The following is a 26339-nucleotide window of genomic DNA, read 5'->3' as shown; positions in this document are numbered from 1 at the left end:
TGATAATCAATTGAGCAAACACAATTACAATGGCACTTCTAAAAATGTTTATAATTTATGTGTCAGTCTCAATCACAAAATGAGTAAACCACCATATTAAATATTTTCTTTGCTTAGTATACTGGAATAAACTATTATGATCTAGTTTATAATTTTAATACAATTAATAAATGTTACCTTCATCAAACATGAAAAATATCTGATGGTTTTTAAAACAATTCTTTATAATCTTAAACTATTTTTTAAAATGCAGCTATTCATTAAAATTTGTCTATGTATTAAAAAAAAAGAATCGAAAAGAGTCTAGCTACTTAAAAGCTTGGATTTAACAGATTTATGTGAAAACCAAAGAACTGTAAGTCACTGACCTCAAGTGTGACCTTTTTCAATCCACACTGTTCTGGTTTATATCACTATGTGATAAAAGGGATCTCTTTTACTTTGAAAAAGCATTTACTCCCAATAGGGAATGAGGAAAAAAAATATTTTTTACTAGTGTTCAAACACTTGTACAAGCACTACAGATGTGAATATTAAAAAATTTCAAACCAAGGAAAAGTTTCATCACATTTGGAAACTTTTTCTATATAATGGGCATTATATTGCTAACACTCTTCATTCTCTAGGAGCTATTCCTTTTCGTTATAACTCTGTGGAATATGAGAAGTAAATGCTAATGATACCAAATAATTTAGGAAAACATTTAAAATGTTACTAAATATATGACATATGGCTGATTTGCTTTAGTGTTTTGTTAAAGGTTATACTTTGCACAATAATAGAACATTTATACAATAAAGTAATTTTAGAAATAAATGTAGTACTGAGGAACATAAGACAATGGACCTCTAAACTATTTAGCTATTACAAAAAGTTTGAAAGAAAATGTGTTGTAGGTAGTCGAAGGAAAAACAAAGCAAACAATCTCTGCCCATCCCCCATGAATTGTGGACTGAAACTTTCATAGAACACTAATATTTCTTTCCAGCAGCATTTTATGAAATAAGGTATTCAATGGCAAGGATGGATATATAAAAGAACTGAAATGTTCATTGTTTCACATTTCGCCTTGAATATATGAAATGTCAGTGACAGTTTATATGCTAAAAACATGTCATTCTTAAACCTGTAATCATAGAATACAGTTGCTTAATTCTTGTAAAACCCTCTAAGCTTAAAAAAAGGTTTTTTTTTTTACAATAACTTGAATTTTTTATAGTGTAGACTTTAAGAAATATCTTTTAAGTTTTCAGATATCCCAACTAATTTTATATTTCTTTTCTAAATACAAGAAGAAAAAACTAATTCCAGTGTAAACATTTATACGTCACAAATTTACTGCCCATGATAGCACTGATCAGAGTCATTTTCAAATATTAAATACCGGGGTTGAAAATAATAAAATTATTTTTTATCACCTGCAACTAAATCATTCAGGTGTGGCTTAAGTACATTTTTTAAAATGAAAATAAATTTCATGTCATTTTTAAGTTCTAATTCACAGATCCCTTATTTGTGAATTTAATATTTCTTTAAAAGCATAACAACTTCTTACAAAGGATGACTTGGGGACTTCTAATACATCATTTATTTACATATGTTAAGGCTCAGTCTTTCATATTGTTTTCAGGCCACTTTATTAATTAAAGTACTCATAACAGTACTTACCAAATTTATGCTTCCTGTAGGAGACCCATTAAAAGATTCTGTGAGAAGGGAAATTCAACTTAGTATACAGTAAAAACACTTTTGAAACAGTGCTTTATCTATCTAAGGTTCAAACACCAAGAACAAAAGTCACACAAGCCAAGATACAACAGAACAGTAAATTGTGGCACACTATTCCCAAACACCTGTTCCCATGGTTTTCCGAGCCAGATATTTCAGTGAAAATAGTTATGTACCTAAGTTGCTCCCCGCCCAAAAAGGTATTTATGTACAGGAAAGCAATTATTATATATTTTATTCTCACAGTATCTATTAAGTTGTCTAATACAATGTAGATATGAGGTAAACACTGCAGAGTGAAGTCCACTAGGAAATGTCAGAGGTATTTTGTTACTTCTGTCCCACTGGATTAATATTACAAATAAAATTATTCTTTAATATGAAGGATAGATTGACTTTTAATATATCTATAAAGTTTACTTATTCTTGGTTGATCTGGATCAAAAATATTCGAAATCTAGATTCTTAAATCAATATACAATTAATAGAACAAAAGATACATAAAATTCCATGTGTAATGTCATTTAATTAAAAAGCAACTAAAATTATTTTTAAAAATTAACGTTAGAGAGTAAGTCAATTATTAAAATTAGTATCTTTCCCTCAGAATTTTAGTCTATATCTGAACAAATTAGGTTACCAATTAAGATGTCCCTCTGTTAAAAACACAAATGAGTATATGGTAAAGCAATATTCATAAACAGTTTAATGTATGGCTTGTAGCCCTTAAGAGATTATTCATAATTTGGATCTCTAGATGGGTCTTCAAAGGAAATTTCTATTACTCTTGAAACAGGCAGTTGGTGTTGCTTTCCAACTTCAACAACTCTAAATGCCCAAGAACATTTCTCAGTTCCTCAAAACTTTGGTCACAAAAATAGGAAATCCCACCTAGGATTACCCCTTGGTTAACAGCAAGGTGAAAATTAAAATGAGTAAACAAACAGTTCTCTAACCTCCTTATTCAATTATATGCCTCCTACCTCTTTCTGTGGTCTGCCCACCTCTTAAGTCTTCCCACCAAAGACATGTCAAATTAAAAGAGAAACTAGGAGCAAAACAAGGCATAGTTTACTTTCTTGATCAATAATAAGATCCAGAAATAGAGTCTAAAGCCAATCTAGGTCCACATTTAATCAAAACTTTAAGAACTGCTTATTAATATTAGAAAACAAAAGAAACTATTGTTTGACATGATGAGAAAAACGTGACTGAAATTAAAATTTAAAACAGCACAATTTAAATATTTTTAAAAGGCTGTGAAAGTATGTTTTAATAAAGGAAAAAATATCTACTCTTAAAATAATTTAAAGCTGAACTAACTAAAGAAGGCAATCATGAACAAAGAAGAAGAAAAGGAAGAAAGGGAAGGCGAGGAGGAGAGAGAGCATGGGTAAGCAAGCCATCCAGCCACCTACCTACCTAGAGAAGTTTAGTTAAATAGGAATGAAATTTCTTCCACAGCAAAGAAAAACCACCAGCGGATACTACTACACATGGTAAGACTTGGCCCACTAATTCTGTGCTCAATTCAGGCTGCATTTTCTTAAAATCAGCTACACATTAAACACTAGATTAGGTAATTATTTCAAAATGTCTAAAAAGTAGCCAAAACTTCAGGACTTTAAAAAATACACAAAGTGCCTGGAAGCTTAATTTTATAAGTCAGACAATGAATTTATAACCAGAAGATTTAAGAAAGGCCTATTTTTAATTAAACAATCTTATAAAGACAAGAAAATCATAAGCATCACTATTTGCAAAAGTTGTCGCAAGTGCCTAAAACCTAAACACTGACAAAGATAATATACCTAACTGCCACTTTTAATAATAATGTTTCATATTATACCCATCATTCCACATACTTTTTTCAAATTGTTTCAAAAAAGGGTTAGGCAATTTCTCAGTTATAAAATACATAAAAGCTCATCAATTAGGACACACAATGTTAAAAAGCAATGTCCTAGGAAAGACAAAAGACGTGTCTGTGTGTGTATATATATATATACACACACACGCACACACTAATTCCAAACTACAATCAATGATTCCGATGTGAGGGACTACTCAATGACTGATATATAAGGGAAGTACATTTACTTCAGATCAAAACTAGTTGCAGAAAAAAAACTTTTAATCTACTTCGTGTTTTAAATAAGTATGAGGTTTTGAGAAGTTTGAGACATCATAAATAATTTGCTTCCAATAGTTGCATACAAGACAAATATAAATGGAAGCTAAAAGTCGATTTAGAAGACTTTGAAGTTCTTACACTATAGGATCAAAACCTACTCCCAGAGAATATATTGTTACTGTCATCATTATATAATACTTAGACACTCATATATTAGCTGATTATGATTCAATTTATCTTCTTTGATTCTGGGTCAGATAGCAAATCCATTTCACAATACTAAGGAAATTTCTAAAGTAGACAGAATTAAAATAAACAATAAAAACATTTTAAATAGTCCTTTCTGGAAGTAGAGTTCCTACTGCAAATTTCATAGCAGCTCTGCAAAAGATTTTTCAAAAGAGACAGTAAATAGATATACTATATAACAAACTTGAGCTACACTGAATTTTACTATTCAGCTCCCACAGAAGTGCTCTTAAAAAAAAAAAAGAAAAAACCACTTCCTCAATTATGCAATCAAATCCAGTTAATAAAATATTATCCCAATTTTACAAATAACCAAGATATTAGATAAACAATCAATATAAAAGTTATTACAACATGGAAACTTCTACAACTAGATTTCTTAGATTATTTAAGAAGTAAAATCTTGCTGGAGAGGGTGTGGAGAAATGGGAACCCTCTTGCACTGTTGGTGGGAATGTAAATTGATACAGCCACTATGGAGAACAGGATGGAGGTTCCTTAAAAAACTAAAAATAGAACTACCATACGACCCAGCAATCCCACTACTGGGCATATACCCTGAGAAAACCATAATTCAAAAAGAGTCATGTACCACAATGTTCATTGCAGCTCTATTTACAATAGCCAGGACATGGAAGCAACCTAAGTGTCCATCGACAGATGAATGGATAAAGAAGATATGGCACATATATACAATGGAATATTACTCAGCCATAAAAAGAAATGAAATTGAGTTATTTGTAGTGAGGTGGATGGACCTAGAAACTGTCAGACAGAGTGAAGTTAAGTCAGAAAGAGAAAAACAAATACTGTACGCTAACACATACATATGGAATCTAAAAAAAAAAAAAAAAGGTTCTGAAGAACCTAGGGGCAGGACAGGAATAAAGACACAAACGTAGAGAATGGACTTGAGGACACGGGGAAGGGGAAGGGGAAGCTGGGACGAAGTGAGAGAGTGGCATGGACATATATACACTACCAAATGTAAAATAGATAGCTAGTGGGAAGCAGCCACATAGCGCAGGGAGATCAGCTCAGCGCTTTGTGACCACCTAGAGGGGTGGGATAGGGAGGATGGGAGGGAGACGCAAGAGGGAGGGGATATGGGGATATATGTATATGTACAGCTGATTCACTTTGTAATAAAGCAGAAATTAACACACCATTGTAAAGCAATTATACTCTAACAAAGATGTTAAAAAAAATTATAGAAAAAAAATTTTAAAATAAAAAGTAAAATCTCACTAATATAGACTAGGGAGTGGGGAGGATGGGTAGAGAAGAGGGGAGGCTGGAAAGCTTCCATAATAGAGGTATTTTTTAAAGCAGTGCTCACTATCTAATACATCTATTATATCTCCAGCTTCAAGTGATCCTGTCCATAAAATCTATTTATAAGTAAATGAGCATAATTAAAGCACTCTCTTAAAATAATTTCTTAGTCTAATCTTTCCCATTTACTTTGTATTTACATTGCTTATTTGCTAGAAAGTTTATCAAATCCTAGATATTTAATTAGAGTTTAATAACTACTTCTGAATTGAATCACAAGTAAAATGGTCATCAGGTCTAAAATCTGCAAACTGTACTCTAAGGGCTGCCTCTCCCACTATTCTTAAATAACAAATTATTTACTACTAAATAAAACTGATATTTGTTTTTTAGTTTATATTTCATTTTTATATATAGAATTCCATTAAAATATGACATCTCTGAGGTAAGATATTATTATGAGAATGTTATTCCAGATTTACAACTGAGAAAAATGAGGCTTAAAGAAATTGTTTGGCCAACATCACACAGGCAATAAGAAAAGGATTAAAATCTAAATATTATGACTCTTAAAGTCTGTTTTCTTTACTATACCATGTAGATAGAAAAAAACTGCAAGACTGGAATAAATGACTCTTGTAGCTTCTTCCGGCTTATATTGTGCAGGATTTGGAAAAGGGTACAATTAAAGAGAAAAAACTGTATTTTTATAATGTTTTATAGTTTATGGTACATTCTCAGAATCATCACTTGTTATTTCATTTAATCTTCTCAATAATTCTATTGCTAGTCATGAATATTATTACTTATAAACAAAAGGGAAACTACCATAAAAACACTGGGGTGACACAACTCAAGAAAACATGCTTCTTTAAGAATTCTATTTTCAATAGTTACATTCAAATTTGTTATTAAATTTTAACATTTTAATTTAGTATAGTAAGTAAACTTCGTCATTTATTTACAGATTTTTTAATATATTACAATTTATATTTGGGTTTCAAGAACATTTTTTATCTTATTTGAAAGGACTTTTTTTGGTAAGCAGAATATATACAGGAATATACATATACACATAAATGTACAATGTGTGCCACCTTACCTCCATCACCATCATCTGATCCTCTGAAACTAGGATCTTTTAACATATCCAGCTCAGCTAACATGCGCACATAAAGTGCATTCTGTCTGAAGGAAGGATAAAATCTTTCATCTCGTAGCATCAATTCATATACCTTATTGAAATAAATCAAGATATTCAATCATTAATACAGATAACGCACTGATTTCCACTAATAAGATTTCAACAAAAACTAGATAGAGGTCTTACTGTAATGAATTACAGGCTCCATATTAACAAGATGTCAGTAATAAGACTATGTCACAACTAATAATTTTTTTGTGGTCCCTCCAGTACCCAAATTGTACTGAAACAGGTCCTAGTGCAACACAAGTCACACGACAGCAGGTTATATAAAATGTTCCAGAAAGTAGTACTCTCTAAGAAACAAGTACACATAAAGGCTCAAGACACATATTCAAATAAATGAATCATGTTATTTATATATCATCAATTCATAAAATTCTAGAATCTATATCTGGTCCTTCAGTCAGATTCAAATTAAACAACCCAGCTAAGGATTTTCCTCATTTGTCAATTAAGTAAACAAAGAAAAACTGACCTACCTTTTTTGTAATTGTGAAGTACTGATATTATTACCATAACTCATCTTTTTAGTTACCACTGTACTTTCATAATGCTTCAATAACCTTTTATAAACAAATTACATGCATATAGAAATATTGTTTTCGAGAAAGATATAATGATAAATGTTGTACGTAATACCTTCCTTTGAATGTCATCAAAGATTTCAGGAGTTGGATCTTCATGATTCAAAGTATCTGCTAATTTTGCTACCAAATAATCATCAACAGTAACTCTTGGAGATGCCTGACAAACAGAGAAAAATAACAGTAGCATTGATCTTTGGAATTTCTAAATACAAGTTAAGCCTTAATAGTAGGAGAATAATGGAATCATATTATTGAAAGTAAATGCCAGAAAATCCTTGGTTTGTAAATGACACCCTGATGCTTAAAGGCTGAAATAAGAGCTAGAACCTTCTTGTCATCAGGTACTACACAGTAGACCGTTCGACAAACATGGATTTAAATCTTGACTTTTGCCAAGCAACTTACCTCTCACTAGGCTTCACTTAATCTGCAAAATGGTGGTAAATACCACATATGGTTATTATGAGGATGAAAAGAGATTTACGTAAGGCATGTGTGTCTAGCACACAGGAAACTCTGTCATTAGGAGTTAGTGTTGAGCACTCAGTAGTCCTAGATGTGTATTTAATAAAATACCAAAAGAATAAGCCATTTGTTATTTATCATTTAACATTAGAAACAATCCTTTTGAATGGCACTTAAAAGAGACTATGCTTATCTTAATTTGGTTTTATAATACTGCAGCAAAGTTCCAGCGTGATACAGGATGGAAAAAATCTGAAAAGTTAATTTGTTCCAACAATTTCCATCTCAAGGTGCATAATGTGACAGATACTACACAGAAATATAAAATATGATGTGCAATGTGAAAAATTACTTTACTGAAAGAAAATAACACTGAGAAGCTAGAAATATGGTCATCTTTGGCATGTCAACTTTTGTATTTTTAGTTCTGAAGGCTGTGGAGAATAAATGAGCGACAAGGATGGTAACCTTTAGAGAAAGTACCAAAAGAATGCATTGTTCAAGTAATTTCTCTATGCTAATAGACTATCTAAGGAACAGAAAAGAAGATATATCAAGAAAAGAAGAAAAAGTAAAAGTAAGTAAGTAACCTGGGCATATATCCAGACAAAACTATAATTTAAAAAGATACATGCACCCCATGTTCAAAGTAGCACTATTCACAATAGCCAAGACATGGAAACAACCTCAATGTCCAACGACAGATGAACTGACATGGAAACAACCTCAATGTCCAACGACAAATGAATTGATAAAGATGTGATACATATATACAATGGAATACTACTTGGCCACAAAAAAGAATGAAATATGCCATTTGCAGCAATGTGGATAAACCTAGAGATTATCGTACTAAGTGAAGTTAAGTCAGAAAGAGAAAGACAAATACCATATGATATCACTTATATGCGGAAGCTAAAATATGACACAAATGAACTTATCAACAAAACAGAAACAGACTCACAGACATAGTGAACAGACTTGTGGTTGCCAAAGGGGAGGGGGGATGGGGGAGGGATGGATTGGAAGTTTGGCATTAGCAGATGCAAGCTATTATATATAGAATGATAAACAACAAGGTCCTACGGTATAGCACAGGGAACCATATTCAATATCCTGTGCTAAACCATAATGGAAAAGAATATGAAAAAGAATGTGTATTTATATGTATAACTGAATCACTTTGCTGTACAGCAGAAATTAACACAACACTGTATATCAAGTATACTCGAACAAAATTTTTTTTTTTAGTTTTCTTTAAAGTAAGTAAACAGGAGGCAAAGGGCTACACAACTTCTAATGCTCCCTTGTTAATCCAACACTCTTGGTAGTAAACCCAAGTAGGTCGTGTGGTGGTTGTTTTTTGGTTTGTGTGGGGTTTTTCTGGAGGAGGAAGAGAAGGATACTTACCTACTATTTGTTTGTGTACGAGTGTGGTGTTTTTTTGTTTCCCCCGAACTAAGAACAGGAGAACTAAACAACTTCAACTACGTGACAAAGATCAGAGAGGAACAAGATTTAAGTTAGTTTTGTCCTTTCATTTGCCCTCTAAGCTCAGTAAAACTCAGTTTCTAGGAAATAAGAGAAAAATTTGAAAATAATAACATTATCTGTTTATCTAGTTTAGTTTTTTCTATAATCTCAGGTATACAGAATTGGATTAAGCCTCATCCTTGGAAGAGGGTGACCAAAACTTTCAGAGAGCCCACCTTTCAAAAAAAGTAATATGGAAGAAATATTTATACGTATCTGTTACTTCTTTAACATAAAAATACAAAAATGGGTGTTTTTCCAAAATCATCTATTAATCTGTATTCTTTACTTTTCTGTTACACAAATGTAGTTATTTAAACAAAACAAAAGGACTAGTTAACAGTGGCAATTAGTAATTAATTGGACTAATCAAAAAAATAATGTTTGAGAATATTAAACAATATACTTAATGTTTCTGTACTCTGATACAGTAACGTATTTTAACATACTTTAAACTTTTTACTTTTAAATTTAAATATTGCAGGTGCTATTACTGTATATTCTTAAAATATAAAAATGTAAGACTTTTTAAAAGATTATACATATAATAGGACTAATTAGATATATCTATATTTAATAAAAAGTAAACAATTACTTTTCTTTTTATTCCATGATCTTGTAGGGTATTTTTGTGTTGCCCTTTAAAACGATACTTCTCTGATCTGCCTGCAGCCTTCAGGACATTATTTTATGCAGTGGTATAATTTAAGTACAATCAATTGTAAAATAAAATTCACTATGACTTTCAGCTCTGCTCTTAAGCCTACATATCACACTTATTTCTCTAACCAGTTGCAATGGCATGACATCAAGTTAAATATCCCTTCAATAAAATCATTTAGGCAAAGAATAATGGGATTTTACTCACTAAAAACAGCAGGTTTTTAGACCTGTAGGGGTTTGTTTCCAGCTCTCCAAAAAAATGTCCATCAACTTTGTATCTACAGGTTTGTTTCATAGACCAGCTGTTTGTCTATCAGGTCCTTTGCATCTATGAATTCATCATACAGGCTACCCATGTCTAAAATGCCCATTTTTAAGTACTTCAAAGCATAATGAATGTCATAAGTTAAACCTCTCCTTTTCAAGGAAAATGGTTTTAAAACACACAGATCATTTAAACGTGATAAAGGTGCATTCCAAATAAATTATAGTTTTAGTAAAGAAAGTGAGAAAATCCTCTTTAAACTAGCTGTTCCTTTCTGATGATATTTGAGTTCTCAATAGCCTTAGTTCCAAAAAGTGAGTCATTTTTTTCATTATATGAGTTTTTATTACAGCCTACACATAAAGAACTCAGTTCAGTCCATCCATTTCAAGGTTTATTTTAGTCCCTTCAAAAATCATTCAATAGTTTTAGAGAAAGCATATAAATTTCTGTTTACTTTATTTCACCATATTCATTCTTGATGCATTTTCAAATGAGAGGAGGACATTATTCTTGTCCCATTCTTTGAAAATATGATTTACTGCAGGCCAACGTTGGCATCTTTACTATGACTGGAAACAATGACAGCCATCTGGAAGGCAAATGTCTAAAGTTATCTCCTGACTTTTTTTTTTTTTTTTTTTTAAAGAGCTAAGGGTCTGGCTTTTTTATTTATTTATTTATTTGTTTGTTTGTTTGTTTGTTTGTTTGTTTGTTTATTTATTTATTTATGGCTGTGCTGGGTCTTCGTTTCTGTGCGAGGGCTTTCTCTAGTTGCGGCAAGCGGGGGCCACTCTTCATCGCGGTGCGCAGGCCTCTCACTATCGCGGCCTCTCTTGTTGCGGAGCACAGGCTCCAGACGCGCAGGCTCAGTAATTGTGGCTCACGGGCCCAGTTGCTCCGCGGCATGTGGGATCCTCCCAGACCAGGGCTCGAACCTGTGTCCCCTGCATTGGCAGGCAGATTCTCAACCACTGCGCCACCAGGGAAGCCCCTCCTGACATTTTTGTAATGTCAAAATCTCAGAAAGCTGAAGCAATAATATTGTTCAGAACATACAGGTGTAATAAAACTGTATGGGAAAGCAAGTGAATAATTACAGAAAACGGGCTTCATCAGGAAGCAAGGAAGTAATGACAGGTAAATAATATATAGGGATCTTTAAAAATATAATGAATGTTCTATTTCTAAAGCTGGATGGGGTATAAAGGTGTTTGCTATACTATTATTCTCAAAACTGTGTACTCTTTTAAGTAGGGTATATTTCATAAGGCAAAAATGTAAGCAAATGCACAAATAAGCAGTTTCCAAGTATCATTCACACTTAAAATTCAAATACAATTTTTGTGTTAAGTATAAATTAAAAGGTATAGCATAGCCATTAGAAGTACTGGAGTGTTAGTAACCTTGAATCTTGAGGATTTTTGTGTCCATATTCATGAGGGATATTAGTCTATAGTTTTCTAAATGATGTCTTTGTCTGACTTTGATATGAGAATGACACACTCATAAAATGAGTTGGGAAGTGTTTCTTTTTTCTCTATTTTCTGGAAGAGTTTGTGAAGTATTGGTATTATTTCTTCTTGAAATGTATGATAGAATTCATACCTAGTGAAACCAGCTAGGCCTGGGCTTTTCTTTGAAAGATGATTTTTAATTATTAATTAAATTTATTTACTATATTTTCTGTTTCTTCTTAAGTCAGTTTGGCAATTAGTGTCTCCCCAGGAATTTGCCCATTTCATCTAAGTTGTCAAATTTGTTGTCATAAAGTTGTTTGTAATATTTCCTTATAGTCCCTTTAATTTCTATAGAGTTGGCGGTGATGCCTCCTCTTTCATTCATGATTTTGGTGATCTGTATCTTGTTTCTGGGCCAGTCTAGCTAAAGGTTTGTCAATTTTGTTGTTCTTTTCCCAACTTCTGGTTGTACTGATTTTTCACTATTGTTTTTCTGTTTTCTATTTCACTGATTTCCATTTTGATCTTTACTATTTCCTCCTTCCTTCTGTTTGCTTAGGTTTGTCTTGCTTTTCTTTTTCTAGATTTTTAAGGTGAAAACGTATATTGTTGATTTGAGATCTTTCTTCTTCCTAATTAGGCATTTAAAGCTACACATTTCCCTGTAAGCACTTCTTTAATTGCATCCCATAAATTTTGATGTACCGTGTTTTCTTTTCTTTTTTTTTCTTTTTGGCTGCATTCGGTCTTCGTTGCTGCGCGCGGGCTTTCTCTAGTTGCGGCGAGCGGGGGCTACTCTTCTTTGTGGTCCGCGGGCTTCTCATTGCAGTGGCTTCTCTTGTTGCGGAGCACGGGCTCTAGGCGTGTGGGCTTCAGTAGTTGTGGCTCGTGGGCTCTAAAGCGCAGGCTCAGTAGCTGTGGCGCACGGGCTTAGTTGCTTCGAGGCGTGTGGGATCGTCCTGGACCAAGGCTTGAATCCGTGTCCCCTGCATTGGCAGGAGGATTCTTAACCACAGCACCACCAGGAAAGTCCCAGAAGTCACTTTAAAGTAAATGTACTTTAAGAATAAAGGAGTCTGGAAGCCTGGGTCCCCCTATTATTCACTGCTTCTCGCTCTCCACTCCTCACCCTGCCTCACTGACTTACGTTGGACTGTGGCATGAGAGAGAAATAAACCTTTGTTGAGTTAAGCCACTGAGAATGTGGAGAGGTCTAACGGGTTTATAGGGCTGTTCAATTCTTGTATATCCTTAGTCATTTTCTATCTAATTGTTTTATCAGTTTTTGAGAGTCAGTATTGAAGTCTCCAACTATTATTGCTGAATTGTCTACTTCTCCCTCAGTTCTGTCAGTTTGTGCTTCATGTACGTGGGGGCTTTGTTGTTTTATCATCCTCATCAACTGACCCTTTTAGAATTATAAAGTGTTCATTTCTCTAGTAACAATTTTTTTGTCTTAAAATCTATTACTGATATTGGTATAGCCACTCCAGCCCTATTTTAGTTACCGTTAGCATGGTTTACCTTTGTCCATCCTTTTACTTTCTACCTATTATCTACAGTGCATGTGACCTTGAATTTTAACTGTCATTTTGTAACTGCATGACCCTGGACAATTTAATTCAATTTTCTAATTGAATCAGTTTCTTCACCTATAAAATGAGGATAATACACAATAAGGCAATGTAAGGCAGTTGTGCACAGCAGCATGAATAATGGATATTTACAAGTACTACAAAAATCATTATTAATGATACTGCCAGAGAAGATAAGAAAACAGTAATCAAAATATATTCTCACCTTTTCTGATAGATACTGTTCATAAATTCCAACAGCAGCTGCTCTTAAAAGACCTTTGGTTTGGTTGGTTTGATGTTTTCCATCTTTCTGACGACTTGATAAAACTTCTAGCTGTTGCTGGGCTGTAACCCGGTATCCTTCCACTGTCATCCAGAAGAAGAGATGTGCCTGACCTCCAGTTTGTTGCATGTAATCTACCAAACAAAATCCGTAACAACACAGATATTAAAGTCACACATTTTTGGGTGCATACATCTGTATGACAAGTTAAGAAGGATTAAAGTTTCAAATACTTAAAACTCTACATTTTGAACATGTTTAGCAAATGCTTGAGGTTAAAAAAAAAATAGTTATATCATAAACTGGTTAGGCTGAAAAGACCAGTTATGCAGAAAAAACAAATGGAAGCACATATTAAAAAAAAAAAAATCTGATTTTTCACTAAAATATCTCTAGGGGATAAAACTGCCAGAGAAGGCTTCATCAGAAATAAACTACTTCACCAACATTCAGCTTCCATTCTCAACAAAGATTATTAATCATAATATTACTACTATCATAAATATTAAAAATAAGGTTTGGGTTCTTCAATAAGCCATGCATTTGTTTTTGATCATGAAAATGAAGAATCAGGGAGTTTTGCTGGAAATGTCCCCCAGATAAAAGTAATTTTGATGTAATATTAATAAAATTAATAAATATTTATATATTAAAATGGCATAAAAACAAAGCCCCTCCCCCATTCATGCACCAAAATGATATACACAGGTTATACATACCACGTACTCCTGATAAAGTACTCTTTCTCAAATAACTTAAATTTAAATTCATAGTAGAATCTCCTGGGGTTTATTTAAAAGCAGATTAGCAAATGCACACTGGAGCTAAAATAAGCATTTATTTCCTCGACAACAAAATAAATCTCTCTGGTTTCCAAGAAAAGGGAGTATTTCAGAGAATGAGGGGTGGAAGAGAGATATATATGCCACGCCTAATATCAGGTATTTAAAATTTAACAATATTTACAATTATTAAAAATTTCAAGGGTTATATTATTTTTATAAAATGGATTACCTACCCATAAAAAATTGTAGTGCAACATTGTCTACAAGAATGCTGTCCAGGGGGACTGTGCAAAGTTTCCCGAAGTTTGCTGCCAGTTTCACAGTATTTATTTCCTACAAATAAAAGTTAATGTAGATTAATATTTCATCTACTCACTCACTAGGTTAAAGATCTTTAAACAGATGTAAAAATTTAAGTTAAAATGGAATAAAAACAAAGGTTTCTCTTCTTGTACAGGTGGGTGCCCAATAAAAAGTATCAGCTCACTGAATTTCCTAGAGTTATTTTAAGAGCTGCTTAGTAAATATACATTAAAAGTATGATAAGCACTCATTTCTTCTAATAAAAAAATAAATCTAAATGTATTTTCATGGATTCTCTATCTCTACATATTCCAAACAAAAATGAACATTTTAGGGGCTAAAGGGGATATTTGGATCCCCTTAATATGTTCAAGAATAAACAAATCCCAATATTTTCAAGTACAGATTGAAGTCTATCTACTGGAAAAACAGAAAATATTCCCGAGTTAATCTGCTCCTAATGGAGAAAAATTCTATAATCTTTATAGAAAATGTATTTCTTTTCAGTCTACCTAAATAGTAAATTACATATACTTCAAAGCAAGAGAGCAGGTAACTACCTACATAGGGTGAAACAAAATTTTTTAACAGGCTCAAATTTAGAGAATCTACATGTCCAGCATTGTACTAGGTGCATTATACACATTACTTCATTAATCTCCACAGCAATCCTATTGGATAAATATTACCAATCCCACTCAACAGATAAGAAAGTTGAGGATCGGAAATGTTGCCTGGGGTCACAAAGCTGGTTAGAATGAGTCAGTGTCCTCGAAACCTGCTGCCCCTTCCACAAAAACCCACAGTGTTTCCGGGAATGATTTTCACCAGCTTCTCTGTGTTCCCAAATCCATATCCCACAATCCTCTATTTTTAAAAAAAGATACACAGGTTTTCTGAAAGTTAGACAGGCTGCCTTATTCAGGGGCAGATACTAAATTAGGCATAGGAAAAGGAAGGAAAGGAAAAGGACATAAAGGAAAAGGAAGATGATTTGAAAAAAGGAGAAAAAAGCTTTCTCCGTAATTAGTATCTCTCCTTCATGTAAGTACTTAATAATAACAGATTACCAACTTAAAAATGTCTGGGGTAAAGCAATCTAGTCCCAGCACATGATTTCTCCTAAGTCTTCCTTCCTCAGATTTTATCACCTCTTTTTCCTGTCCAGCAGCACCTCTATAGATAGGGAATGGAAAAGAGTATTCACTATCACTTTATTTCTGATAAAAAGAATAAAGCACCTCCTAAGACTTTAAGATAAGTAGCATGGTTAAAAAACTACATCTCTGTGAAGAGTCTCAGTTTTCTTCCAAAGGAAAACACTGTATGACTTGAGCTATTAAAAAAGGTAAAGCTTGATATTCAAAATAGAATTGACAAGCTTCCAAACAAGGTTTCAAAATTTCAAAAGGATTCAATATCGGAAAGTGTTTAGGCAAACAGACTTTAAATAATGATGCTTATGGATCATTAACTCTTAAGATCTAGGTAAGGTAACTAGATAAAGAAAGAGTAAGAACAAGTGAAACAGTATTATTCTTCTATTCTGAATTTACATGCATGTAAAAACTCACTTTAAAATACAGTTAACTGAAACAAAGACAGACAGACATACACCCGCACACACATATAAATGACAAATGTGGGCCTCAAGTAATGTAAGTTATAATTAAACTAGCAAACTAAACTCAAGATTTTTAAAAATAAGTCTTCCATTCCTTAAGGAATTTAAGTACACTGCAAAATTACAAGACCAGAGAGTCACAAATAAATTTCCAATAGAAAACCAGCATGAAAAAGGTGACTACACTAAAAACAAAAGGTACTAAAAAATGTTTTTTTCTGTTTTAAAGCCCCAAATCTCTGCTTCTCCTTTACCATGAAACTCTTCCAAACAGCTACCTATAATCACAGTTTCTAATTCACCTCTTCTCATTTTCTCCTGGACTGACTCCAGTCAGGGTTTCTCTCCACTATTCACCAAAATGCTATCATCAGATCACCAATAATCCCCCTGCTGGCAAACCCAATAGTCAATTCTAAATCTTCATCTTACTCAACTTATTAGTCGCCTTTGATATACCTGATCTCTCACTTCTTTAAACATTTTCTACACTTGGCTTCGAGGATATCACACTCCCAGGTTTTCCTTCAATCTCACCAGTCACTCTGTTTCTTTGGCTAGATCTTCCACTTTGTCTTAAACACTAAGTAACTGCAGGGCCTCAGGACTAAGTGTTGATATCTTCTTACTTAAACTCATTCTTTTAGGTAACCTCATCCAGTCTCTTAACTTTAAATAAATATCTGATAATCCTGAGGATTCTCAAAGTTTGTTCCATCACTAAACATTCCCTTGAACTCGAGTTTACCAACTAGCATGTCTACTTGAATGTCAAACAGGGATCTCAAACTAAAACATTCAAACCTTGATTCTCTCTTCCAGACTTCCTCCTCCGTCAGCTGTATCCATTTTAGTAAACAACAACACTATTCATACAGTTGCTCAGGCCAAAAAACTCTGGAATCATCCTTGAGTCCTTTTTTCCTCTCTCATCCCGTATTTAATCCATTAGCAAATCTTGTTAGCACTGTATCTAGTCTCTAATTACTTCTCACATGAACCTCCACAGACATCTCTTACTGAACTAATGCAACAGTCTTGTAAGTGATCTATTTCCATTCTTGTCCCCACCACTCCACCACAATCTATTTATCACAAAGAGTGCAAGTAATCATTTTAACTCATAAGTCACATCATGTCACTTGCCAGGGCAAATCTCCAATGGATTCCTATCACAATTAGAATTTTTAAAAATCTTACTATGGCAGTAACCCCCAAGGTTCCTCTCTAATTTCATTCCTACTACAATCCCTCTCATGCATTCCATACCAGACACAATGACCTCCTCTAACTCACCAGGCACTTTCCTATTCCAGGGCCTTTGCATGCTCTCACCCTTGCCTGCAAGATTCCTTTAAAAAAAAAAAAAAAAATTCACAGGACCCTCTCGTTATTCACATCTCTCTATGTTCAAATGTCACCAAATCTCTCACCATGTATCTAAAACGCTCCCAGACATTCTCTATCACCCTACTTTGCTTTACTTATTTTTTCCACATTTACTTATTTTTTACATTTTTTACATAATACATCAATTTATATATTGCTTAATTTTCTGATTCTGCAACTACTGGGTTGGCCAAAAACTTCGTTCAGGTTTTTCTGTTAAGATGTTATGGAAATGTAAGCTCCATGAGAGAGATTTCTGTCTGTTAGGTCCATCTAAAAAAAGGTGCCCAGTGTACAAAATATAATAAATGTTGAACTTTGAATAAATAATACATGAGTAGATAAATATATAAATCAAGAAATAAAATCTTTAATTACTTCAGTATTTTTCATGCAGAATTTTAATCACTTTAGCTTGTTTTAACAAATACTTACACTACATTATGTAAGATAAACTTTTTTCTAAATTCTTAGTTCTTTTGTAGAGTGCTACACTGGTTAATACTCTACCTTTTGTCATTTGCTAGATGTTTTAATGAATATAAAGTACTTATAACTAAATATTAATTCAAAAGTACTTTACTTACCTTGCCTGACTGCAACCGTTGTATTCTTGAGTCACATACTTTCTTTACAAATAATAAGCTATTTATTTGATTTTTGATGGTGTTGATATCTAAAAACAAACAAATTGATTATGAGGTAGAAAGTGGCAGTGTTACTTGTGAAATACTTTAAACATACACTTACTACAATTTAACATAATAACCAATGAATAGAGCAATTATTTTATTTAATAAAAGAAATAACTGGAAATTTTACAGTGAAATTATTTAATTAAAATTAAACCATGCCAATTATCTTTACTTTAGAGATAACTGCAATAATAAGAGTCTCATATTCAGAAAATTATTGTGCTTTAGTCTCAGCACATATTAGCATAATAAAAGTCAGATTTACTTAAGGTGAAAACAACTAATAGCATAAAATGACATTTAGGTAAATTAAAGTTTTGTGTGAAGACACAGTAATCATTAAAGAAGTAAGACATTCTTATGCTTAAATAAATTATCAATACTTACCATCACCAGCTGTATCTAGAGATCGAAGATATTGTAATTCTTCTGCTGCTTTATCTCGGACTGCTTCTAGCTCTCCAATATTGTCACTCAATTTAATAATGTTCATAAAGGCCTCATAGTTGCAGTTAGAATCACGGATCTGAAAATAAAGTTTAAAATACAGATGGGAGGGAGACTCGCTTAAGTGAAAACAGAATCTTGAGTGCCTACCATGGGTCAGGCACAACTTTCCTCTATATCCCCTCTGTTTATAACAAAACAAAATGAAAATCTCTGTATTCTTGGTACTTAAATTCTCGTGGGTCACAGACTATTAACAAAGTAAGATATACAGCACACTACAAAGTAAAGAGCATGCTCAGAATGTCTGATAATAGCAAGGAAGCCATGATGGTTAGAGCTAAACTAAAGAAGTGTAGAAGAGTAATGGAGATCAGTGGTAATGGAGGGCAAATATGGTAGGGTTTAGTAAATATTTTGGCTTTCACTCTGAATGGAATAAATAGTTACTGGAGAGTTTTAAACAGAAGAGTGGCATTCTCTGACATAAATTTAACAGAATCACTGTAATGACATAAATAACTGTTATTTCATCTTTTTTCTCCAGCCACTTGCTATTTAAGAATAGGAATGGAGTAGAAGGTTAAGTTGGATTTAACCACAGTGTGGTTTCACCAAGCAAATAATAAAGTGAGAGAGAGAGGAAGGTAGTTGAGGATGCTGTGAAGGAACGAATGACTATGACTGACAACCAAATTTAAGCTAAGTGAAACAGTAAGGGGAGCTATGAAAAGGTAGCCAACTTGGGATACTGTCCACTCTAAACAAGGAGTCAAAGCACTGGGAATTGTGTAAGTCCAGAGCTATGGGAAAAAAAAAAAAAAGGCCAATAAGCACATGAAAAAATGCTCAAAATCATTAGTCATCAAGGATGTGCAAGTTAACCATAACAAAATGACAACGCCAAATGTCTATCAGAATGTGGAGAGACCAAACTCTCAAACAGTGCGAGTGGAAGTACAAAATTATAACACAACTTTGTAGGACTACTTGGCAGTTTCTCTCACTTGGTATAAATTTTACTTCAATAATACAACAAGAAGTAGGTTTTTAAAGACCTGATTTTTCTAAGAATACATTAAGAAACAAGTAAGTAGCTGTTCACTTATCTGCTCTGGGCGGGGGGATAACAATATGAACCAATTAGGTACTCTATTCCACAGTCAGAGATAGGACTTAACATTAACTAGTTTGTCTTAAAAAGAAATAAAATATATATTTCGAGATGAATAATGCAAATCCATCCACACTATTTTTAGAAATGACTTAAAAATTTTAAACTATTGTTGGGTAACACGAACACTTTATATAGAGAAGATATATGTTACTACTACACTGCTCTAAACTTTTCCTTTCAAATAGAAATAAACTATACAATTAGATATCATTAATATGAAATTTAACTGGGTGAAAAAGAACTGAGCCAATTTTAATCTTTATAATACCTACACACATAAAGGGTTTTCCACACAAATAATGCCAAAAGTGTGCAAACCAGACAACAAAGTAGACTAAAGATCCTTTATTGATATAAAGGATTTTCTCTTTTAAATATATTTTCTGATATTTTATAGCAAAGTACAATAGTGATCAATTCTTGTTCATTAAATAACAAAAAGACCCATCCATCATACACAATAATAGTACCAGCCCAACTGTGGGGAGAACAAGTAAAAATTTGATGGTTTGAATTCTTTTTAGAGTATGTGTTAAGTCCCCCTAAAATATTTTTCCCATATAACTAACTATATACTTAATATAAGCTTAGCAAAAGAAAAATATAAATAGGAATAAAAATAATTCCTAACCTCATGAGTGAGAGATAACTATAGCATTCTGGTAAACACGCATCCTTTTCTGTACTATAGGTAAGATTATACAGTACTGTACCCTGATTATTTAAGGTAAGTATACAATATCCATTTTTGTGTTACAAAAAAAAAATTTTTAATGTCATTTACTCTTACTTTATTACTTAAATGTTTTTAAATTTTACCCGTTTCCTACTTCTTAAAAAATCATTTTGTTACATAACCAATACTCCTTGTAAGTAAAGTGAAATATATAAACAAAAGAGAAAAATTAAAATTTTCAGGATCCTACCTCTCTACTAACATTTCAGTCAGTACACATCTTATCAGAATCATAGTCATTCATAAATATATAATTACTTATATATTTTTTAAAAGATTAGATATCTACACATACATCATTTTTAATTATGCTTTCACATAAAAATATACATATCTTTCCATATTCATAAAGATACACTACCATAATAATGGCGGCATAGTATTTTATTGTATCAATATGCCTAAATTATCCCTCTATGTGGGACAATTAAATTGCTTTCAATTTTTTAGTATTACAAGCAACACTCATTAATGGCCTTAAATCGGATTGTTGCAAACTTGCTTATTAGCACTTTAGAATAAATTTCAGGAGTAGAATTCCTAAGCAAAGGACATGTATTTTTTAAAATTTTAATTAAGCGGATATGCATATTTTTAAAGCTCTTAGTAGAGCCTAGCAGGACTCTGAAGAAGCTGACAAAGGAAACGAAAAATCAAGTTCTGTGACCTCCATGAAAGGCTCTAGGAACACAAAGATAGTAAGATAATTTCTGTCTGCAGGTAACCCACAGTCTGATGGGAGAGACAAACACTGCAACAGGAACAACAATGAAAAATGGCAAGTCTGATAATGGATATGGTTAAACAAAGAACAATCAAGTAGTTCCTTCCTAGGAAAGCTAGACTGAGTTAACAGAAGACACTGTGGGGAAGAAATTTCAGATTCAAAAAAATGAACCAAAAACCTAGAAGTATCTATCAAAGTATTCCCAGTAATAGCCCATTTACACTCTTCCTCAGCCATGAATTTATTGAGGAAAGCATATATAACCAGAAAAAAAAAAATTAGAGCTAGTAAACTTAATAGCCACTAACCCTTTGACATATCTGACGAATAAGAAAACTGAGTTATCTAACTTATAGACATACTAAGCAACTTACAGAAACAAATTTAGAATAAAATGTAAAGTACATACTATTTAAGTAGTTCAGAACACAGTTGTATTTAAAATCAAATAGCAGTTTTTAAAAATACTCATCATCTATACACACAGACAATAAAATATCCTTTTTTAAATTTAAATAAGTAGAAACAGCACCAAAATTGTAAGGAAGATTACCTTATCAACAAACTTTCTTACAGACAATTTGGCTAGTACATTCAACACATAAGCAAATAGAAATACTGAAAATATAAAGATTATCTTTAGATGTATTTTTACTTAATTTCTTGAATAAATTATTGCTTAATCATCCTGACCTCCAAATCATATTTGTACATTTTAAAAAACTGTTTTAAAAACAAGAGTTGTAATTTTACAAAGTACATACCATCCATATGACATATTGATTAATATAATCAGGATCACTGAGTTGATTTATTAATGGAAGAAGAATTCCTCGCGCAAGGATTTCCTGGACAAAAATTTTAAAACACAAAAACAAACTTAATCTAATATACTTCTCAAATCAATAGCACAATGTAAATTTCCTAACACAATGCTGTTACTTAAGAAAGGTAAGGTACACGTAAAAGTAAAACTTGATAATTGACATGATTTTACAAAAAGATGAGCTAGTATACCTCAGTTAAATGAGATGAAGCCACCTATATCAACTTGGATACATGGCCACAATGATAAGTAGAGTTGAGTGAAAAAAAGCAAAAGGATACCTCTAATATGTTAGCATTTATACTCACTTCTAAAAGGCAAAACATGGCACTATAAGTGCTTATGGATTCCTACATCTAAATTAAAAGTATAAAAACAAAAAAGAAAAGGAAAAGATACCAATCTTAGAATAGTGATTGCCTTCAAGGGAGGGACACAGCAACTACAGCAAAATATTAACAGTGGTTAAATCTGGGTTGTTGGTACATAAATGTCTATTGTATTATTCTCTATACCTGTCTGAGTTTCAAATTTACCTAATAGAAGATAATAAAAATAAAATAACATGTTAAAACAATTACTCAACATTCTTTAGAATATACCTTCCCATTCTTTGCAGCTGTTTATGCTCCTACCTATTAAGATTCTGCCTCTCCTTCAAGGACTGAGTACAGAATTAATTTTCCAATTAAATAAACCCTGATCATTCCAGCTGAACACTTTTTCACTTATATGCTTAAAATACACTAATGCCCTGTATTTAAACCATTTATCACATACCATTCTCTATATAATTTTCTATCTTCTACTTCTCTAATACACTACAGCTCTTCAGGAACTTTTTGTATAGGAGTGAGATTAGTTAATCTATTGATTTATCTATCTTCAAAAATATTTAGCCTCTTCTTCTCAAGGTCATTGTCTTAAACATGGCTGGAATTTGATAAATATTAAATGATGGAAATGAAGAAACTAAGAATTCAGTCCTGATTCTACTAAGACAATATTTTTACCTGTTATTACTCTTCAGTCCTTTATGCCTGTGATATCTAAATTTATGAAATATCATTTCTTATGAATACTGGAGAGGCTAAATAGCTACAAGTTTAACAGGATGTTTCACTTTTCTAAGTAAAGGACCAATTTATTTATTTATTCCTTTCCAGATCTCTAATTTATCTGTGCCATTTTCTGGTGTAAGTTCATAGAAGGTAGCCTTCACTTTATTTTCCTTTAGAGAAATACATTATTTAAATTCTACTTTTGTAAGTTGTACAAGTCTTTTGACAACTTTTCCCCCATGATGAATTCATATTTCCAAAAGGCACTAATGGAGGCTCCAGTAACTTTCTGAAATCTCTTTTGAGACATCGTACAGTCTCAAAGTAGAAGAAATTGTTTATTCTTTCAAGGTTAGCTTTAACTCTAACTTCTTAAAAACTATATTTATTTATATAATCCCTTCCTTCAAATTATGTATCTGACCACAGAAGCTCACATTTTAAAATGTACTTTGTAAGGAGAAAATTCACAAACAAAAAAGTATTTTTTGAAAGTTTCTTTTCAAAGTGAGAGAAAAAAACATGTGGACAAAATTTTTGAATAATTCTAGTGCATCTTCTTAGTTAATGCAAACAGTCAATATGTCTCAGAAAACTACGCTGATCTCCTAATTTGCCTCATGAAAGGGTTTGGTTAGTCAAGATGTAATCATATGACTCAACAATTCCTCTACAGGTTCTAGTGAGAGCTCTAAATATTCCAAAATATGTATCAATTTCCAGATAATTTTCATATACTTTAAGACAAGCACCAGCTGCCAAATATGAAGGCTCAAAAGATAGAGTCATTGAGGCCATGAATCGCTAAATCAATAAAACATGGTAATGGAAGAAAGGAGAAGCAATTAAACAGCAATTATCTCAGTCAAATACTGTGATCTGTAAAATCCATACAAAGGATCCATATAAAGGAAAGAACTAAGAACTCTCTAAACTGTTATTTAATCTGAACAAAATGTCTTTCGGGAAAACCTAGATTTAATTATCAACAAAAGAAAACTGATAAAGAACTACCAAGTTAAAAGAAAAACAAACTGATTGCAGTGCTCTAACAATTATACTCAACTCAATTAGACTCAAGCAAAAATAAATATTGGTCTAAAAGAACAATCTATGGCAAAACATATTTGCTCTTTAAACAGTCATACTTATTTTAAACTATAACCCCACGTAACAAGACTCATCTTCATTCCTGTCTCCTAAAAGTCAATTTAATCTTTAAGGAGCAGCAGTAGCATGTCCACCACAGCCAGCAAGAAGGACAAACAGGTTTCCTTTTGCAGTAAACCCAATTCTCTGATTGGGTATCTGCTATGTGGCAGGTACTGTGATAACCACTAAGTACATAATCATGATAAATACAAAATATGGCCCCTGTCTTTATAGGACTTAGGATTCTACTGGGGGAAAGAGGCATCAAGCAAGTAAATGCAACAACCAAATTATCATTTTAAAATATGATAAATGTTATGAAGGAAAACAGTACTTACCTACACTAAGAGGGAATTATGAGGGGGCTTTTAGATTGGAGGCCTTTCTGAGGAAGTGAGATATGTGGGACAAATACAATTTAGCCAAGAGAAGAAGGAGAATCATTCTAAGCAGATGAAAAAGAGTACGAGACAGCCCTATGGTGGGGAGAAATGGCACTTCTGGAGAAGCCAACGTAGTTGGAACATAGTGACGGCATGGCATGAAGGCCAGAGAGGTAAACAAAGTCACATCGTGCACAGTCTTATTGTAAGCCTTTTAAAAGGACTTGAGATTTAAAACATTTGCTGGATAGTTATTACTGGGATGAAGAAAAGACTTATAAAAGGTAGACAGGATTTGGAGGCAAGAATAAGATTTCCATCTTGGGCATTTAAAGTTTAAAAGGGCTGTGAATCAATCAAACAGTGATTTTAGTGGGCAGCTGGTCAGAGTGGCCTAGAGCTCAGAAGGGAAGTCTGGACTAAAGACATAAATTTTTATTAGCATTTGGCTGGTGTTTAAAGCCATAGGAATGGATGAGCAAGAAGAGGGCTCAGAACTGAACAACTTGGATATTTAAAAGTTAAGAAGAGGAATTAAAGCATATAAAGGTGACTAAAAAAGAGACCAAAGGAGGAGGAAAAGAGAAGACAGTAATGACGTGGAACCCAAGAAAAGACAGAGTTTCTAGAAGGAAAACAAGGCCAGCCATGTGAAATGCTGCTGAGATACTGCCTAACAGTGGCTATCTGGAGTACCAGGCAGACAAAGACTCTGCTGCCAAATAATCAGCATGAATGAGTATGATGACTGATTAGCAGTATCTTCCTTCAGTGGTAGATGTGAATCTAGTGATAGACATGCCAGATATCTACCTCCCTTGATAATGACTAGCCCAAATAATTGGTCTTCACTATATATAATCTATCAGACTCTTCCCATCAAAACCAAGCATTTTCTTCTCACTTCACAGTACCATTACCCTACCTGAGAAGTGCACTGAACTCAAGTTAGAGAGCTATTAAGAAATTGATACTGCTTAAATAATAACAAACAAGCATTAAATAACAACAGACACCTTAGGAATTGGTGTATCTGTTCTGCAGAATGGTAGACTAAAGAGATTATAAGCTTTCATTTTTAGAAAAATTAGAAACTTCAATTTTACCCATTCAGCCAGGGTAAGGGCTAATGTTAGCATTAGCTAGCATTTCTCAATCATAACCAGTAGCCAAAGCCAAAATGTTATTCCTTCACATGTGTACAAAGAATTTTACTCCAAAGGTTTATACCCAGGGAATAAATGAGTCCGAGACTACTGTTCTCATCTGACTTAACTTATTTTCCAGTGACAAGAAGTAGAATCTTAGCTACCCAGGTTTTTTTGAAAGTTTCTATCCAGAAGTGTTACTTTAGTCAGCCTAATTTAAGTAAATTTATAGGTGAAGCTATATTAAAGAAAATTTAAAACATATCTTTGTTATAACCAAAAATCCAAGTATCTAACTCTAACTCAGGCAGTTTTCAAGGTGTTGTCCAGGAACCTCTGGGGTGTAGGGGGAGACAAGCATACAGTGATATTTTCAAAAAGGAACATGATGGTGCGATGATACCATTAATGGAATGTGGGCTTGTGTATTTCTGTGTTCCAAAATTTCTTAGTTTTAATT

At 32.9% G+C, this 26339-nt stretch overlaps 1 protein-coding gene across 5 annotated transcripts in view; it reads right to left on the bottom strand.

Moving 5' to 3' along the window:
• The window catches only part of SNX13 (sorting nexin 13), a 141650-nt gene that overhangs the window by 46338 nt on the left and 68973 nt on the right, over positions 1–26339 (bottom strand). For all 5 annotated transcript variants that reach the window (XM_061198523.1, XM_061198522.1, XM_061198521.1 and 2 more), the window contains 8 exons: positions 22074–22157; positions 18610–18748; positions 18115–18203; positions 14445–14544; positions 13367–13560; positions 7233–7337; positions 6489–6621; positions 1669–1706 (listed from right to left, as the gene is read on the bottom strand). In XM_061198523.1, coding sequence (XP_061054506.1) covers positions 1669–1706; positions 6489–6621; positions 7233–7337; positions 13367–13560; positions 14445–14544; positions 18115–18203; positions 18610–18748; positions 22074–22157 — 882 coding nt within the window. The remainder of the gene's footprint in view (positions 1–1668; positions 1707–6488; positions 6622–7232; positions 7338–13366; positions 13561–14444; positions 14545–18114; positions 18204–18609; positions 18749–22073; positions 22158–26339) is intronic.

This window comes from Eubalaena glacialis, chromosome 8, assembly GCF_028564815.1.
Source record: "Eubalaena glacialis isolate mEubGla1 chromosome 8, mEubGla1.1.hap2.+ XY, whole genome shotgun sequence".
NCBI classification, from domain to species: Eukaryota; Metazoa; Chordata; class Mammalia; order Artiodactyla; family Balaenidae; genus Eubalaena; species Eubalaena glacialis.
Note: the sequence above shows the minus strand (reverse complement) of the source record. Positions and strands in the feature narration are given on the sequence as shown.